Here is an 18,508-nt window from a genome sequence, read left to right as displayed (position 1 = left end):
GGTACATTAATTTGCTGTTTTAACCAGTCTGAGACTCACGTATGATGTTTATTATACAGCTAATCCCTGTGGTAGCAGCATGGTATAACTTATCGGGCAGAATATAATTGTATTTTTGTGGGCTTGGCATATTATTAAGCAGTAGTAGTTTGTTTAGCTTTGTATGAAAGATAACCTGAAACTATTTTACTTCTCACATTTTTGTTAATAAAATATTTGTGAATTTTATTATTAATCATGGCCCGTTGGTATTGACATAAATTAATTATATAATAATTTCCACTTACCAATTTTTTTTTTTATTATTATGTCCGAGCACTTTCGGATATTAATCCATCATCAGTAACATTTACGTGTTATGCATTATAATTATTTCCTTCATAAATTAATATATTAAACGAATTTTGAATTTTAAAAACAAAAATTATAAATACAACAATTGATCGTCAAAAGGTAAAAGTAATGTCGACGTTTTCCATCATATCAGTATGAAGTTCTCAATTGTTATTTAATATATTAATTTGTGAAGGAAATAATTATAATGCATAACATATAAATGTTCCTGATAATGGATTAATATCCGAAAGCGCTCAGACATAATAATAAAAATAGTCGGAGTGGAAATAAGTTATTAAGTGGAAATTGTTATATTATAAATATAATTTATACTTTTTTCCATCCCCATGGTCCGACTTTGGCTGTTAACGAACTCGATCGAGATTTTGGGACGAGTTATTTTTAAGGAACAATCTGAAAGTGATTGGCACAAAATTACGGCAGTTATCGTGTACACAAGAAAGTGAAATATATATATTTATAAACGTTTGAGCTGACGGTGGTTTTTGGGGTCTGGGGGATGTGAAAGGCTAAGATATGTCGAAATTTTCCGGAAGTCGAATCATGGTACCCATTACAATTGGTAGCTTTCTTATGAAATCTACCTAAAAGTGGTTAATTTTGGTTAATTAAAAAAAATTTTGCCAACGTAGCCCCATTTTATTTTAAGCTGAAACTATACGTGCATGCTTCTTACCATTCAAAAAAAATTGCCCAAAATTCCCCTTTTTCCAAAAATTGAGAAAAGGTATCTGTTTTTATTTAATTTATATTTTTAACCGAAGTTTTTTTATTTCCTCCTAGGATTAGCAGTAGTGCAAGTTGCCCCCCAAAAAATACTTTGGGGCAATAATGCAGGGTGGGGGAGTCTGTGAAAGTGTAAAATATTGATTTTTTGAAATTTTTAAAATCTTTTTTACTTATTTTTTTTTGTATCTTTTTCCATTATTTTACATATATATATATGTAAAAGAGAGAGAGAGAGAGAGAGAGACATAAATAAGAATATGAGAAAGTAATTTTATTTTTTTATCTTTATTTTATTTATTTGTTTAATAACTTTAGTAATTTTATAGTTGATGAATTTATTCATAAATAATTTATGAATAAATTTACTGTAACAAAGTAACTTGCCATTCCCTGAACCACATCCCTTCCTTTTTTTTCTCTTTGATTTCACTACAGGATAATATTCGCATACAATTATTTGACATATCTAACTAACGTTGTCAACAGTGTCATAACAAAGATTTACTTTAAAAATATAGAACTAGTTATAAATACATGTCATAGAAATTTTGGCTTTCTTTTGAAAAAGAAAAGAAGTATTAATTTCCTGTCTTGTTTTTCTTAGAATTTGTTTTGTTATGTTACTAGACTTCATAAATAATAATGATATATGAAGTATATTTGTATACTTGCGTGCGTGCGGGAGAATAAGCAGTCTGAAGTGGTTATAGAGTTGCAAAACAATATACTTCATTAGTGATATAACTATAAAATTTATATATATATATATATATATATATTTTTTTTTTATTTGAAAAAAATTAAAATATTCTCTGATAAAATAAATTTCTTTCTATTTTACTTTTGATTTCAAAAACTCTAATGTGGACATCACATAACTTCCTTGTACGCCTATTAAATTACATATATACATTTTTTAAAAATGAAAAGTACATAAAATTTTATTTAATTAATAACTTCTGATATGTTATCATTTTTTTTTTTGACTACCATTTTATTAAATATTTAATTTATTATGTTGATCATTACTACTTTTAATTGTGAGGAGTGATTAGTGATTTATTTTTTTAAACGCATAAAAAACATTTGCCTGGCTGAATTTCATCGATAGTCATTTGATATTAATGGGGAAGGTGTAATGAATGAGGCAAATGTGTGGAAATAACGTGCCCTGTTCACTAAGAGATTGTGTCCAACATGATTATGTAACATTTATTCTCACTTGGCTCAAAACACAGCAGAACAGTTGTAAATATTTTAATGGAAGGTACTGGATTATTCTCTGAAAAGTCTAGATTAGATTTTCATGTATACCTGAAATTAAACGAATTTTTTAGCAGACTAATGATGACCTCTGGCGACTGGTTTGAGTAACAGGTGCGATAATTTTTTTAACATAGGGACTGTTAAGTTCATCTGTATATATAAGAAATATTTGGATATCAACAGAGATTATATTGAACATTAGCTATGAAAAAAGGATTCCTACATAAAGTATGACCATTGTACATATTTTTACAATTTTTATTATTTTTTTTGTTTTATTTTTGCTGGATGGATTTTTTTTTAAATCATCAAAACTCATGTTAATGTAATGTAAAGATTATTTTTGATAAATAATAATAAAAAAGAAAAAATATTACATTCATTTAATGTTTTAGAAAATTTAAGGATTCAAAACTTAGATTGTGATCATCTTTATTGGTTGTTGGTGGGGGGGGGGTCCCCCTTTCATTGTGGCAAATGTCAGAGAAATACATTAGGCTGCAGGAGGTTTGCTCTAGTGTAATAGGATTTCTTATAACCTGACCTGTTTGAATTAGTATTACACTATGATCAATAAATTTTTGCAAACACATCTTAATTGTTATTAATTTTGCACATATTATGTCTTTAACAGACATACAGACAGATTTCATTTGAGTGACTGAGGTTCATTAAATCATGAACCTCAGTTCATGATTTAATGAAATATTATTACCTATGTAAATATTCTATGCTCTTAGACCTGAAAAGTACTTTTTCTGTAGAAAAAATAAATTATAAGAACAAAATAAAACATTACTGAAATCTTTTTAATACGTTAAAAATTGAAGGTTAATTTAAAAATTTGTTAATTTTTTTTATGTTGACAGTATAATAAATTCGGCAATAAAGTTAAATATTTAATATTAAAATGTTGGAGAAAATATAATTGTAGCAGTTCTGTAGAAAACATTTTTTTAACTGGTAGTTTTATGAAGTATTTTTGGAAAAACTGTTTTATATTTTAGATTATAGTTATGATAAATTTCAGGAAAATTTTTTTACAGGAAAATTTAAAGAGAAAACAGAATAATCTTGTGAGGTAAACAAACTTCAAATAGTGACATTTAAAAAAATTTCAAACCTTTATTTCATCCACTGACTTTTTATTGTTCTTTATAAAAACATTTAAATGCTTAAGAATCAAATAATAAAAAATAAATAACCGAGATAACGTTGAATAATTTTAATAGTTTTTAATAATTACATTACTTTTGTACTGTCCTTGTTAATAAACTGGTTCATGTAAAATATCGTAGTCAAGTAACATTGAGAATGATTAGTAGTTAGATAGGTGTCAACGCCCAGTTATATAATGTGCTGCTCGCATATGCTCTTACTACAATTTCAAAAAAGAGGCATTTCTAGCCTAAGAATCCTTCAAAATCTAAAAATTGGGGGTGAAATAAATCAAAGTTGATAAAGTAAGCTCTCTTTCTCAGCAATAGAAAGTCAAATTTTGAAGGAAAAATCTACTAAGATGCTATAACAAACTTTATGCTCAATAAATACCTATTATAAATTTATTTTAATTAGTAATTATGAAATTATCACATAAATTATTAAATTTATCACATAAACTTGTGTATATGAGGAAATTTGTTGATAAAAGTTTGGGTCAGTATCTGACCCAGTATCACAGTTCTTTGGGTTCAATTTTCTCAAACTTTTGCCAATATAACTCCACTTTATATTAAGCTCTGTACATGAGAACATGTTTATCCTACCATTTAAAAAAAAAATTACAGCATTACTGTTTCTGTTGTAATGCAGTATGCTCCAATGAATGCAAAACTATAACTAATACGATGTTTAAGTGACAGGTGTAGTGTAGACAAATAACCAACAAACAAGGAAATTATGAAGTCGATAGACTGTTAACTGTTTTGAAAGTTTTACAAGCGTCTACATTTTTATTGTAGTATTAACCTAAGTCAGCAGCTACTAAAAAAAGTACATAGTTTGAACTCGTGTCTAAATAATATTTTTGTCTTATTATTTTTATTATTATGGAATATGGTGGGTGTGTATGTTATATTAACTTGTGGAAGGGAGAGCATTTTTAAATATAGTACAGCAACAGCGTATACTAAGTTACTACTTATGTGCAAAAACATGTTGTAGGCAGACTAAACTAAACTGGTTAGTTCATTCATTTCACAGGTCATGGCCAACTTGATCATAAATGAAGTCTAAGTATTTGTATACAACATATTCATTGGAGTACGATGGCGTATATTTGAATTTTGATCTAGAATTTTTTAAACATAGAAAGAACGTTGTATTGTAGCAATTTCTTATTTTATTATCTTAATAGTTCTCTAAACTTGAACCCTAAATGAATTATTAAACATCTGGGAAATTAAAAATAAATATTAAAATAGGAAAAATAAGTAAAATTCATTAGGATATTGTAAAAATCATTAAGCCGATGAAAATTAAAAAAATAAAACTTACCTTTTTGAAACTTAATTTCCTACCAAAATTTGTTACTTTTTCTTTTTAGAGGGGGGCTTTAGAAAGGAAAAGAGATTTTTTAAATATCACAAAAAAATAGAGTTAAAGAGATATGCCACATACTTTTTTAAAGTGTTTAAACAGAGAAGTACTCTGATTTAGTTTTTTTTTTTTTTAATGTATGATAAAAATTGACCAAGATTGAATTTTTTTATATAGATAATCATAATTCAAACCTACAGTATAGCTTGATTTTTTCCCAAGTTTTTAAATGTTAAAAAGAAATCTTTTTTCTCTCTAAAGTATCTAATATATCTTTCTCGATATTGGCTGTTGCATCTCTTTTTCATGTAATGAGCATAACAGTAACTTATTACATTCATCAATTTCAGACCAGGAGGATATAATTGATAATGAAAAATAAATATTGAACACCTCTGAGAAAATTTCTCCTCGCTTGCAGATTTTAATGAAAAATTATATCATTATTTCTTATTACTGATAGAATCAATCAGAATACAGTTTGACAGTTAACAGCTGTAAATCTTAATTTATAAAACAGTCCTTCCATTAGATACCATGGATAGAGAGCTGACACACCTAAATCCATGAATATAAATAACATTTATTCAAAGAAACGTGTCATTCAAATAAAATCCTTTAAAAAGAGTTTTTCAAAGCTCCTTCCGGTAGTAGTTTTACTACCAATCTTGAATCTTGACCTCAGCCTCATTTGGGTTGACTTTTCAATCAAGTAAATGTTTATTATAACATTTTTGCCCATTGTTCATTAAGTCATTTTGCATTGAAGAAATCGTACGAGTATATTTATTAAAAAAGGAGAAGGTGTGGGATACCTATAGATGTTTAGAAAGGAAGAAAATTAAAAGAAATGAAAGATGATGCTAAAAAAAAAAATGAGGATATTCAGTTAAAATTTTTCAAAAGACAGATTCTCCAGAGAAGATGATGCTTACTACACATATGAGGTGCTACCCAAAAGGTCGGGGAATTTGAATTTTGCGCGCGAACCATTGCTGGTACAACCTGTTCCCGCTAGATGTGGCTAACAGTACTCTTTGTGATTCAGTGTTCCAACAGCTGACGGTGAGAGGCTGCATTGTTGACTTTCGTGCGGTTGTGTAACGTTGTGTTTTACTGCTTCGGTGAAGTTCTAAATGGCAGATTTTAAAGAGAAAAGAACCTGTATCAAATTTTGCTTCATGCTTAAAAAACTGGTGCAGGAACCAATCAGATGCTTGTGGAAGCATTTGGTGACAATGCTATGAGTAAAAGTAAAACTTTTTTGTGGTACAAACGATTCAAAGATGGATGAACCACAGTCGATGATGATGAGCGTTCAGGAAGACCATCAACAAGCGCAACACCAGAAAACATCGCGAAAGTGCGAGAGGCTATTGTAGATCGTAGACAAACAATCCATGATGTTTGTGCAATCGTACAAATGTCATATGGGTCCGTGCAACCCATCTTGTCGGACAATTTGAACATGAGACGCATTGCTGCAAAATTCGTACCGAGAGTGTTGAATAGCGACCAGAAACAAAATCGCGTAGCTGTTTGTAGTGAATTGAAAAATTCAGCAAGAGAAGAACTTTTGGGTAGCACCTCATATACTGCAAAAAAATTGCTTTTTCTTCTAGAAATTAAGAAGCTGTCTACTTTGTCAATTCAATAATGGAGCTGTGTCGGTGTTTCTGATTGAATCATTCCTCTTCTAGACTGTTTTTAGTTTGGTTAAAAGATAGATTTAATTCAGATTTATTATCCAAGTATATTTTAATCTGACTAGTAGATCTCAAGTTTTATAAGTCTACTTCAACCATTGTCAATACTGTAGCCTAATGTGAAGCATTGTATGTAAAAGTAAACGAGGACTTAGGCAAGACAGTAAACTACATTCTGGTAATAGGCAGTTAGATGAAATGATTGTCCTTTCTTTATCCTTATTCCGTTCTTGGAAAAATACTTGTATCATCTGTTCACCATTATCCATCTGTTAGCACCATTGGATCTCAGTAAGAATACTGATTTTCCGTGGTACTGGTCAAGTTTTCTGTTTACTATCCAGCAATTTCTCAAAAACCAAACTAATTGCGGCATCTATCATCAATATTTAGCCCTGATCCTCCTAAAAATTATATTCAAATAAAGAAAACATTATTTTTTTAGAAGTTGGTTCTAATACTTTGATTATCTAGATAAGTTTCTGTTGATAAATATTTATTTGGGATTTAATTGGAATAAATCTTTACAAATAATTTAGAGACAAAGATTTAAAATTACTTTTCATATGCTGATGAAAGCTGATGTATTTTTTTTTTTTTATGAATTTCCTTGCAAGTATGAATAGAGATACTGGTAAATGTAGAAATGTCAGGTATATATCAATTATGTTTGATAACTTAATCTGTTGGATTATTCTAGGTTAAATTTTTTGTAACTGAAATTACTAAAAGGGTTATTTCAGATAACTATTATTATTTGTTTTATGCATTTTTTCATTCTTTTGTTTCAGGAAACTACCAACAAATCTTCTCATAGTACTTGTAGTGATGGATCATTACTTAGTATGGGCAGCTCTGAAATGGATGAGGTAAATTTTTTTTTTATATTTAACTTCTTAAAATTATTTGAAAAACATTGTGATAAAAATTTGAATATATTTTCAGTTTTATTTTAATCTGTTGAATAAATACTGGCTATTTGTGTACCTTCAAATCCTTAATAATTTTGCAAAGCGCTTTGCCATCTAATTTTAATTTATTTCATTAATGCTTTCATGTTACTTTATTTTTTCTGGTAGTTAATAATATGATATGAATTTTTTCTATATAAACACTTATTTCTTCATACTGATAAGGGATTTGTTTTGAATATAGTATGTAACTTTGATTACATAATGTATTTTCTTCAATCTATATAAAAATATGTTTTTAAAATAAAAATGTAAAAAATATTTCGGGAGAAAATTAAAAAAAAAATTTTTAAATCTACTTAAATCTAAACTGTATTGGATTATAAAGTTTTATTTATGTGTTATTCTTATAATATTGTAATATACAATTATCGTTTCTTAGAACTTCAATTCAAGGTTATATCACTGGTTTCAAATTCCAAAGTTTGCGTTTGCTGTGTTGTCAGTCATTGCATAAATCTAAAAATGAATATATCTTTTTATTCCTCTTATACTTCTACTTATTTTGAATAATTATACTGACTAACCAGTTATAGTGGTTAGCATGCTGGTATCTACAATAGCTAGTCTCAGGTTCAATTCTAGACAAGGATCTGATACTTTTTCACGTAACATTTTATCCATGTTATCATTCTTATTGAAATAAATGTTACAATGCTGAGGATGTAATAAGGAAATTAAAAAATCAAATAAATTTTGTATTCTGATCGGTACATAAATAATACATTATAATAGAATTATGTCATTATAAAATAAATTATTAATATAAAAACATAAATTTAAGATAAAAATAGATATAATAATATAAGTCCATATTAATTATTTAAGTATAAATGTATGAAATAGTTTAAGGTACCTAAATACATTAAATATAAAAAATTACTACAAAATAGTTCACAATTCAGATGATGCTATTGAAAATTATCTTGAGTGCATATTTACAATTATTTATACATTGAATGGGATGCAGAAGAAATATCAAGGGTTTTTTAATTAGTATTATTTAAAAATTCATCATTAGAATAATATTGTTTCCATAAAAAAATTTAAATTATATTTTAAATAAATTGGTGGGAAAACTTTTTCAAATGATGTCAATTTCAAATGCCATTTTATATTTTTAATTGTGAATTTTTAACATTTAGTTAAAAATTTAACAAATACATCATGTTTGGGAGATGATAATGCCGAAGTGTTTCACCTGGAAAAAGCCAAGCGAAAAAATAAAAAATAAATTGGTAATTTATTAAAAATGACTACAGAAGCTTAATAAGACCCTACCCATAAGGCTTAACGTATTGTCTTGAGTTATATGAAAAGAGTTTTGTTGTCTGGTTTGATAGAGGGGTGGATATTGTTATTTTTTAGAGTGAGTATTCTTTTTAGCAAAGATTGCATATCCATAATTGCAAACACAAGGGTATGTTGGCATTGTTAATTTTGTAAATATCTGTTTAAACAATTCGTAATCTTAAAAACTCATTCTGACTTTTTGAGGGAGCCCCAAAATATGACATTGTAATGTAGATGGGAATATAATATATTACCTTGTTTACATATTTACATATTATACAAGGATAACAAATAATTTTAAAAAAATGAGATGTCATTGCTGGTTTTTCACATTCTCTCTCTTGTACATTCGACCTGAAACCTCTTGTGATATTCAGCTTTTAATCTTTATTTCCTCTTTTGTGAAGCTGACATTTAAATGATAAGTCAGCGGGGCTTGTTGTTTTTGTGATATGCAAAACAGAAATAGTACTTAATGCTATTGAAATCATCATAGTTGCTACAAAGAAACCTTCATTAGTCTCGCTTGAGGCACCAGGTTAATCTATAAACTTTTCACATAACCTACTGATGCACAGTCACATTTTTCTTAATTGTGTATAGTCATCACATTTTATGAATAATTATTCTTTAATCTAATTTACTAGAAACTGTCTTCATGAATTGTGTTTACTGGTACCGAACAAAAAATCTGAAGTTATTTTTATATTCTGGAAACTTTTTTTTTTTTTAGCAGCCCCAAGATATAATATTGTATTTAAAACTGCAAAATATAAATAAATAAGTATGATAAATATTTTATAATAATGACAAATTTAGCAGTTAATTAAGGCATTTCAAACCAGAACAATATGATTTATCGCCATTCCGTCAAATCTCCATGGAGAAAAGGTAGCATCTCAGCCTTTCATCCGGAGGTCACAGGTTTAAATCCCAGTCAGGCATGTCTTTATGCAGCCGCTACAAATTTCCATTTGATTAAATTACCATAACAGTCAAAGCTAAAATATTATAAAATATTTAAAATATATATATATATATATATATATGATTTAATCTTTTTGTAAATGAAATCAAAATTTCATCACCCCAATGTTCTAATTAAAAACCCATAAATTTGTCTTGTTAGGCAAGAGAAATAATCTATTATTTGACCTTCATGGTGAGTAATAGTACTCTCTACCTTTCATTGAATTTAAATACTGATAAGTTTGCTACTTTTTAGAGATTAGTAAGATTTTATTTCTAAAAAAACTTGCTTAGTTCTACATAAGAAGATTGACTTTCTGTTTCTGATGCTCTTAACTATTTTGCAGTCAGAAAACATTGATTTTTAGAGTGCAATGCCACTACATACAGTCGATTAACGATCAGACTCCACACAAGCATCAAATTTCAACTTGCTCACCGCAGTGACTCACCAGATAAGCCCATATGGAAAATACACTACTACACAGTCAACATATCCTCAAATTGACATTATGTTGCCCGTTTTCAACCTTAAATTGAGCGTAACTCAACAACTTAACCAATCTTCATCAAATTTCACATGTACAACTTCAGATACTACTATAGCATATCTAAATTTCAATCAAATAGATACATAGTAGTTTTTGAAATTTTCAAACCACAAAATTTGATATATGAATGGTATTTTCCTACTCCTCATACCTCAAAGTATATTGAAAATTCATTTTCACTTGCCAATCCCACCATGCAACTGAAAGTAATACCATACTTTTCTTTAAAAAAAAATTACATAGATAAAAACTGTAGGTGTTGGGAGTTAAAAAAATTAATAAAATTGATTTTAAATTAAATAAATTGGTTATACGGGCACAACTTTTCTTTCTTTTTCCTGTTTAGCCTCCGGTAACTACCGTTTAGATAATACTTCAGAGGATGAATGAGGATGATATGTATGAGTGTGAATGAAGTGTAGTCTTGTACATTCTCAGTTCGACCATACCTGAGATGTGTGGTTAATTGAAACCCAAACACCAAAGAACACCGTTATCCACGATCTAGTATTCAAGTCCGTGTAAAAATAGCTGGCTTTACTAGGACTTGAACGCTGTAACTCTCGACTTCCAAATCAGCTGATTTGGGAAGACGTGTTAACCACTAGACCAACCCGGTGGGTTATATATACGGGCACAACTAACTTATAATTAGTTTACTTGAGTAGCATTGCTACTTGTTTGTTTTATCCATATTAAAATTAGGTAATCCAATCGTTAAATTTTTTCATTACTTTAGAATTTCAATGAAAACAGTTTAGTTTTTTATTCTGATTTTATTACTTTTATAAAATGATATTAAAAAATGTAATCAAATAAGTATATTTATTTATAAAAAATATATTAATAATTAATTAGAAATATAATCAATTTTTACATTGTGGTATGGGTAATTAATTTTTTATTTAAGATAAAGTTTATTCTATAATAAATGTAATTATATAATTGATTGATATACAATAATTGATTTTTAAGTACATTATATTAGTACTTTTTAATCTAAAGCGATTTGAATTGTTTGATAAATAACAATAATTAATAACACGTTTGTTTATTAAATGCATTATACTGTACTAAATGTTCTTCTAAATATTACTTTTAAATATTCTAATCTTTGTTACTAGATTGATAATGTATTATCAGCCTATTATTATTAATAATCAGTAATTTTTATGTAAAATTATTACATAATTTTTATAGTTCCTAGTATATTTCTCAAGTTCTGTTTTTATTTTTTTTATATGTTTCATGTTTTATTTGTTTAATAATGTGTAATTCATTATGCCTAATATTTACTACTTTTTATGTTATTGTTTGTATTTAAACATTTTACATAATTAAAATAATAAAATACAAGGCTCTCTCCCTCTACATATAGTTATATTTTATTTATATTATTTTGCATATTTTTAAAAATTCGATTTATGTAAACAATTTATGGTGGTTTATATTACATTAATAGAATTCAGGGGAATAATATGAATCTTAAAACGATTAATTTCAGTAAGTCAGCTAAATGGGAAAGGCGAGCGAAGTGAGCCCTTCCCGTTTAGACAGGGGGCAACACTCTGTGTTCATTAAACTCATGCTTGTATGAATAATAATCATAAATAAAATTTAAAGTCTGTTCAATTTATAAAAACTATCAGTGTATTGTAATCTCTGCAGAGCTACAGTTTGGTCAGTACAGGACTTAAACTTTAAGTGAAGTGCAGAATGCAGGTTACAAAATAGTTGCTCTCCATCTTAAAAATAGTAGTAATTGCTGTTTAGCTGGTTACCTGATCTTCATACTAGTAAAATATTTTACCCAGTTCGTAGCGTTACCCATTAAACACCACTAGAGATGACCATACTTCATTTTTTTAGTTAACTAACCAAAGACAAGTACAGCCAATCGTGTTGGACATATAGTAACAGTGGCAGTGGCTGTGTTGGTTGAGCTGCGATGCTGTACACCATCGCATCCTTAAAACATAAAAATTCAAAAAACCTGAAAATGATTTTTAGATATTTATTGAAGAGTATTTGCAAGCTTAATTCAAGGGAGTATCCTTGTAGTATAGTTGGAAATGAGGAAAATTTGCAATCATTGTTCAAATTTTTTTTACCTTTTGAATTTTGAAAAATTTAGGAACTGGTTTTTAGATTTTTCAAATGAAGATATCACACATCAAAAATCAAGTTGATGTCTTCATTTGGAATCAAGAAATTAAAAAAAAAAAAAAAATAGTAAAATGTAATATTACCCCATTTTTACAGATTTAACTCTGAATTAAAAAAAATAATAATTTCTTAGTGTGCACTTATGCCGTTAAAATAATGGCATCTGTAGTTTTTGCTGGGGGTTGGTTATAAGTCAGGACATTTTGTTTTATAGCTATAAATATATATGGGATGGGCGACGGGAAGTCCCTTTATGCATGTTAGTTATGAAATTACTAGGATAGATGCATTTTACCTTCTATGGATCTAAAACGTCTGTGTGGGTTCCACCATGTTCAAAGCACAGCTGTAGGCACCTCCCAGTTCATCCACAACAGCATATCAGAGGTGATCATTGGAGATGCTGAACAAACAACGTCTTGGAGCTGCTTGTTGTTGGCATATCTACGTTTTCATATCTTTTTTTTTACAAAACCCCAGAATGCATTGTGAGATGTGGCTTCTTGCTGGCCAAGCCTATAGAGCCGCTAACTCTTCTGACACATGTCCCCGATCCAGTGATTTGCTAAAATTTCATTGAGGCGTCTGCGGACAATATAAGCAAAATGTGCCATTTCAACAAGATGGTGCTTCAGTGCATGATGTAATGATGTCAGCAATCCCTTTTGCCATTAATTCTAGAAGCAACCACACGTCGATCATTCTCAGATAACTGTGTTGCTTACTGCGTCATTGAAAAAATAAGTACCAAGAAGATGTTCAACTGTCTCCCAGGCCAAATCATAACATGTGGCAGATTGTGATTTAATTCCTCAATTGATTGTCTGTTGCCCAGAAAAAAACATTTTGGTTACAAGAGCCTCGATAAATCGCACATTCGTCTGAGAACAATAGGTTTTCTTTTTATCCTTTTTTCTTGGATGGTATTCAAGCAATAACTGACACGCATAAATATGTTGATCAAGGTCAACTCAACTTATTAACTGTGGCTGGACAAAAATATTTAACTTTTAAGTCCTACCACATGTGGTCTTGCATTGTTGATCGTGGAATGCCTAACTCTGCAGAATGGTTGCGCATTGATTTCATTGGTGATCGCTGGATCGATGCCTCCACAGCAGCACATGTCTCAGCTCTAGTGATCAGCCTCCCACTGCGTGGCACATCAAGAATATTTTTCATTGCAGAAGCCTTCTTCATCCATGTCAGCAACAATTGTCGTGATGGTGACGATTTTCCAAAATGCTCAAAAAAGTCATTCATAATATTCTACAGTGTTTGGACGTTTGTGAACCCACACACAAACTAACAAATGCTCTTTGACAGTGAATGCACTTGTTCACTGTTTCACATCATTTCACACTCAACTGCGACTACGGTCATCCCATCACAAATGAATTCATCAGACAATCCCCACTGTGACTTATCCTCCTACCTTTTCTAGTGGCAATGAGCAATATCAGCGGTGAGAATTGGCAACAGTAGACCCCAGTTAAGCTGGATTTATTACACTCTAAAGGGACTTCTTATTTACATAGTTTTTATCAGTACAGTGTTTAAATATTTACGGTAGTAAATTATGGGAGTTTTTGATATCTTGTATAAGGGCATTAAAAGTGTTATGTTGGTTGATCGACTAGACTTCATTGATGTACAACCCAAAAGCCTACTGCGCATGTGTACTACTTCTACCTTCTATACTACCTTACTACCTTCTCCACATGTGTACTATGCGTTAACCATGGAATGAAAGTGAGTTAAAGAAAAGCACGTAAAAGATGGGTGAGAAGTTATATAAAACAATCAAAGAAAATTAAACATGGCAGCCAAAAAAAAAAAAATTACGGCAAATATAAAAAAGTATGAAATTTTGTATGATCTGAGAGAAAATTCAATATGATTAATGGCTTAAATGTGATTTAATATAATTAAGTAATAATAATGCTGAAAAGATTACTTATGAAACTGTTTTGCAGGAAAAGACCTGAATCATAGCTTGACTAAGTAGATCATGCATCAGAATAAGGTTAAGTCATGATGCAGCTTCCGACCCAAACAGTTTATTATTAAATTTGGTCATCCTGTTTGTTTATTCACCTGATTTGCATCCTAATAATTTTGGCATTTATCAAAATTTTAAAATGTGCTAAAAGAAGGCGATTTTCTGTTATCATTAATGTTCACCATGATGTGAGAAAGGAATTCATGAGTATGTGGAAAAAAATTCCAGGCCTGTTTCCAGTAATGTTAACATTACCTAAATATAAGTGCATAAGGCGAGTTCCTCACACATGAAAATAAACAGTAAAGTACAGTTGAAACATACGTTTTTTACTGGTATTATATTGTAATTGTAATTGTAATTGTATTATATTTAATGTATGTATTTAATATACATATTAATATAGATGAGTGAACGTTTGTGTACATTAATTTTTATTTGCTTTATAATGTTTTATTTTTCACTTTATGATACTATTCATCATATGATTTTTTTTAGGATTCCTGTGGACAGAGTTCCCGTCATTCATCAAAGTTATCATTACAAGAAAAGAGGAATCTAGTCAACAGTGATTTATTTATTGGAACCCTTGGTATACAAGGTTTGTAAATGCAGTTACTTATTTCTTTATTTTTTTCTTACTTATTATTTATTTATTTTATTCAGGCGTAACTACAAGCAAGTTCATGAAGAATCATTAATTGAGATTATTCTTCTTGTACCAAGCCATTTATTTGTAGTATATATTTGTCATACATTTTATCTGTAAAAATTTGGTTGGTTATGATGAATTGGATGTCTAGTACTGTTAGATTGATTTGTATTGTATTTTGGATGTTTCTTTATGTTTAGTGCAGCTATTTGATCTAGGATTCTTAGGCAGCTTTGTCCATAGTTTTTGTGATTTGTAGTATCTTTATATAGCTTAGATTTGTTAACTCCGGCTAACAGATCATAATTTGTTTTTGATTCAAATGCTTTAACAGAATGGGGGATGGAAAATACTATTGAGGAACTGTTAGAGTTAAAATATAACTTCAATTCCTATATTGCTTCTTTTATATACAAATTGAAAAGCAATTAGAACAGATTTCATCCTTGTCTCCTTCTTTTCTGAATCAGAGCTTGTCTTTCTTCATCTTCTACTTGCATCATTGCAACCTGATGTGTGTACAGGTCTTTCTTGATACTTCAGTTTAATTTCTTTTAAAAGTTTAAAACATTTCAAGATCTGTAAATGACATATTTTAGTGGCCTCTCTCTTTAATCTTGTCTTTTAAGATTAGTCAGAACATAAAAATGGTCTTCCTTATTCCTAGAACAAAAAAAGTCTTATCTAAAAAGAAGGTATTACTTCTATTACACATTCTGCTCATTTGTACACTATCCCAGAAAGTGTTTGTGGTACATGAGAGATAATCTGATGTGTTATCAAATATATTTGCTTCTGGTTTCTTTGGTATGGTAATAGACTCCTTTTAAAATCATATAGGGTATTTCTCTTACTTCATAAATTTGGCTTCTAAATTTTCAGCAGCTTATTCAGTCATATGTTTTTAAGACACTTAACTACTTTAGGTGATATATCATAAATTCCTAGTTCTTGGATAAGTTTTTCAATTCAGATTCAGTTAATAGTGAGTCTCTTTTGAAATCATTATCTTAATTTTCCCTCTTCTGAATGGTTCTGTGGATCAACCGATGTTTCTTTACTATTTTGCCCATTCTATTTGTAAGGTGTTTATACAGTTTGCTTCCTTCATCAACTTTAAAATTTTTATACTTTCTATGTTTATCCTAATATATATTTTTGTTATTCTTAGTATTTTGTAATTTGTGTCTTTCTGTCAGAGTTTCCTCTCCTACCATAATTATTATTTTTTTTTAGTTATCTCTTATTTTTTTTAATCATTTTCATATTAAGTTTGTTTTTAAACTGAATCTGATTTTTTAAAAAATAAAAAACTGATTTTGAACTCTACATTGTTTTCTTTAGGTAGTCTGTATTTCATTGATTTGCTCTCATCATTTTCTTTAGTTTTTTAACTTTAACCTATTGTAATCAGAAACAATTTCTGTTCATAGGTACATTCTACAGTCCATAATTTGGTTTCAAAATCTGCCTTAGTATTATATGATCTATCTGATATCTCCCTTTCTCCTGGTCTAACTCATTTATATATCTTCACCTTTTATTACTTTTAAAAGAGTGTTTGAAATCATGATTTTTTTCTTAGTTCAAAATTTCAAAAGCCTAATTCCTCTTTAATTTTTCTAACTTGGTACTTACTCTTTAGCCTAATACAGACATTTAGCCCGAGTAAATGACGACAGATGGACTAAATGGATAATGGATTTGAGAGCATTTGTTAGATGTCAGGGAAGACCAGAGAGGCATTGGACGGAGAACGTTGTGAGGACAGTGGGAAATAGCTGGATAAGATAGGCTCAAGACAGACTAATTGGTGGAGTTTGGGAGAGGCTTACATCAACTATTTGATGTCATTGGGCTGAAAAAGAAATAGAATTACTTACTATCCAGTTGTGTGATTTAGTAAATAACTATCCTTTATAGTAGATTATAATTGAAAATCAAGATTCAATTCATCTAAGAATTCAGACATCCCTCCAGTTGTGAATTTTGTTCTGTTACCCTTTAATTTTTAATTAATAAAGTTTGCTTTATTACCTGTAATTTAGTTAATTTGTTAATACTTATTAATATTATGTTTGAATTTTTAAAAATATATATCATGGTACTTCAAAAGCTAAATCACTGAGTAAAAACCTGTGTAATTATTATTCTGATTGAGACAATTGTTTTCAATTTTTTATTGTATAAGATGGTTGATTATTTTGTTCTACAAACTATATTGTATTTTAATCTTTAAATTTTCTTAATATTTAAACAAACCAACAAATCTGTGCTATGCATGTATCTTTTAATAGCGTGTATTGTGGCTTTCATCATAATAGTGATAAAAGTTTTTCAAACGTTACAGGTACTACAGAACTGGAACTGGGAATTGGAGAGGTAGTGACAACACCATTGTCACATAGTGCAGCTAAACATAAAATGGCTGTCAAACCTAAAAGAACACATGGAGCACCACGACGTCGACATTTTCACCAGGTATTTAAATATTTACATTATTAACATTGGATCAATATATTCAAATTTATTAATTATTTTCTTACTGTTTGTAATTATATTTGAACAGTTCTAGGAAATTTTAATGTAATCGAATTTATAAAGATTATTTGAAAAACCATGCACTCAAATTAATATTTTCAAGGAGTTAATTAGTTTTTACATATTCCGTTTATTTTTTGTTCTTTTTAATAAATTTTGGAAATGATACTTATAATCTTGTAGCAAATGTTGCAAGTGACCACCATGCACATGAATGCATATTTGAAAATGTTTACAGAAAAATGTATTTTTTTGAATTTGTGGATGTTTATGTTTAATTCATCAATTGTATGGGAGGTTTTTTAACAAACATTTTCTTTCAGAAATGCCTAAAAGTCAGGAAAAGAAATAACTTCTGATGGAGGTGCTGAAAAGAAGCGATGTAATTTGGTGATTTAGCCAATACAAGAAGTAAAACTGGTCACATAATGCCAAATAAAAATTAAATAATTTTTTTCTCATTTGATGAGATACATCATATTATTTACTTTTGTTTGATAGTAAATATTTTTCTTGAGATGATGACAAAAATATATATTCACAAATTAATTCTTGTATATTAATTACAGTTAATTACTTAAAACAGTTAATTATAAATTAAGATAATTTATCAATTAATTAGTAGATAGTAAATAGCTCATTTATCAATTAAATAACACTACTGTGAAATAAAACTGATTTATTTTCACACAGTAATTTATTTTTTGCTCCATCCATAATGAATTTCAAAAAAAATAATGAAATAGCTTATTCATTAGCCATTATTT

General features: G+C 28.9%; 1 protein-coding gene across 4 annotated transcripts in view; it reads left to right on the top strand.

Annotated features, from left to right (window-relative positions):
- The window catches only part of LOC142332105 (uncharacterized), a 528,381-nt gene that overhangs the window by 491,798 nt on the left and 18,075 nt on the right, over positions 1-18,508 (top strand). For all 4 annotated transcript variants that reach the window (XM_075378327.1, XM_075378328.1, XM_075378326.1 and 1 more), the window contains 3 exons: positions 7,388-7,465; positions 15,047-15,149; positions 17,551-17,681. In XM_075378327.1, the coding sequence (XP_075234442.1) occupies positions 7,388-7,465; positions 15,047-15,149; positions 17,551-17,681 (312 nt within the window). The remainder of the gene's footprint in view (positions 1-7,387; positions 7,466-15,046; positions 15,150-17,550; positions 17,682-18,508) is intronic.

The sequence above is a fragment of the Lycorma delicatula genome, chromosome 11 (assembly GCF_047948215.1).
Source record: "Lycorma delicatula isolate Av1 chromosome 11, ASM4794821v1, whole genome shotgun sequence".
In the NCBI taxonomy this organism is placed as follows: domain Eukaryota; kingdom Metazoa; phylum Arthropoda; class Insecta; order Hemiptera; family Fulgoridae; genus Lycorma; species Lycorma delicatula.
The sequence above is the reverse complement of the archived record's forward strand: the minus strand, read 5'-3'. Positions and strand labels throughout refer to the sequence as shown.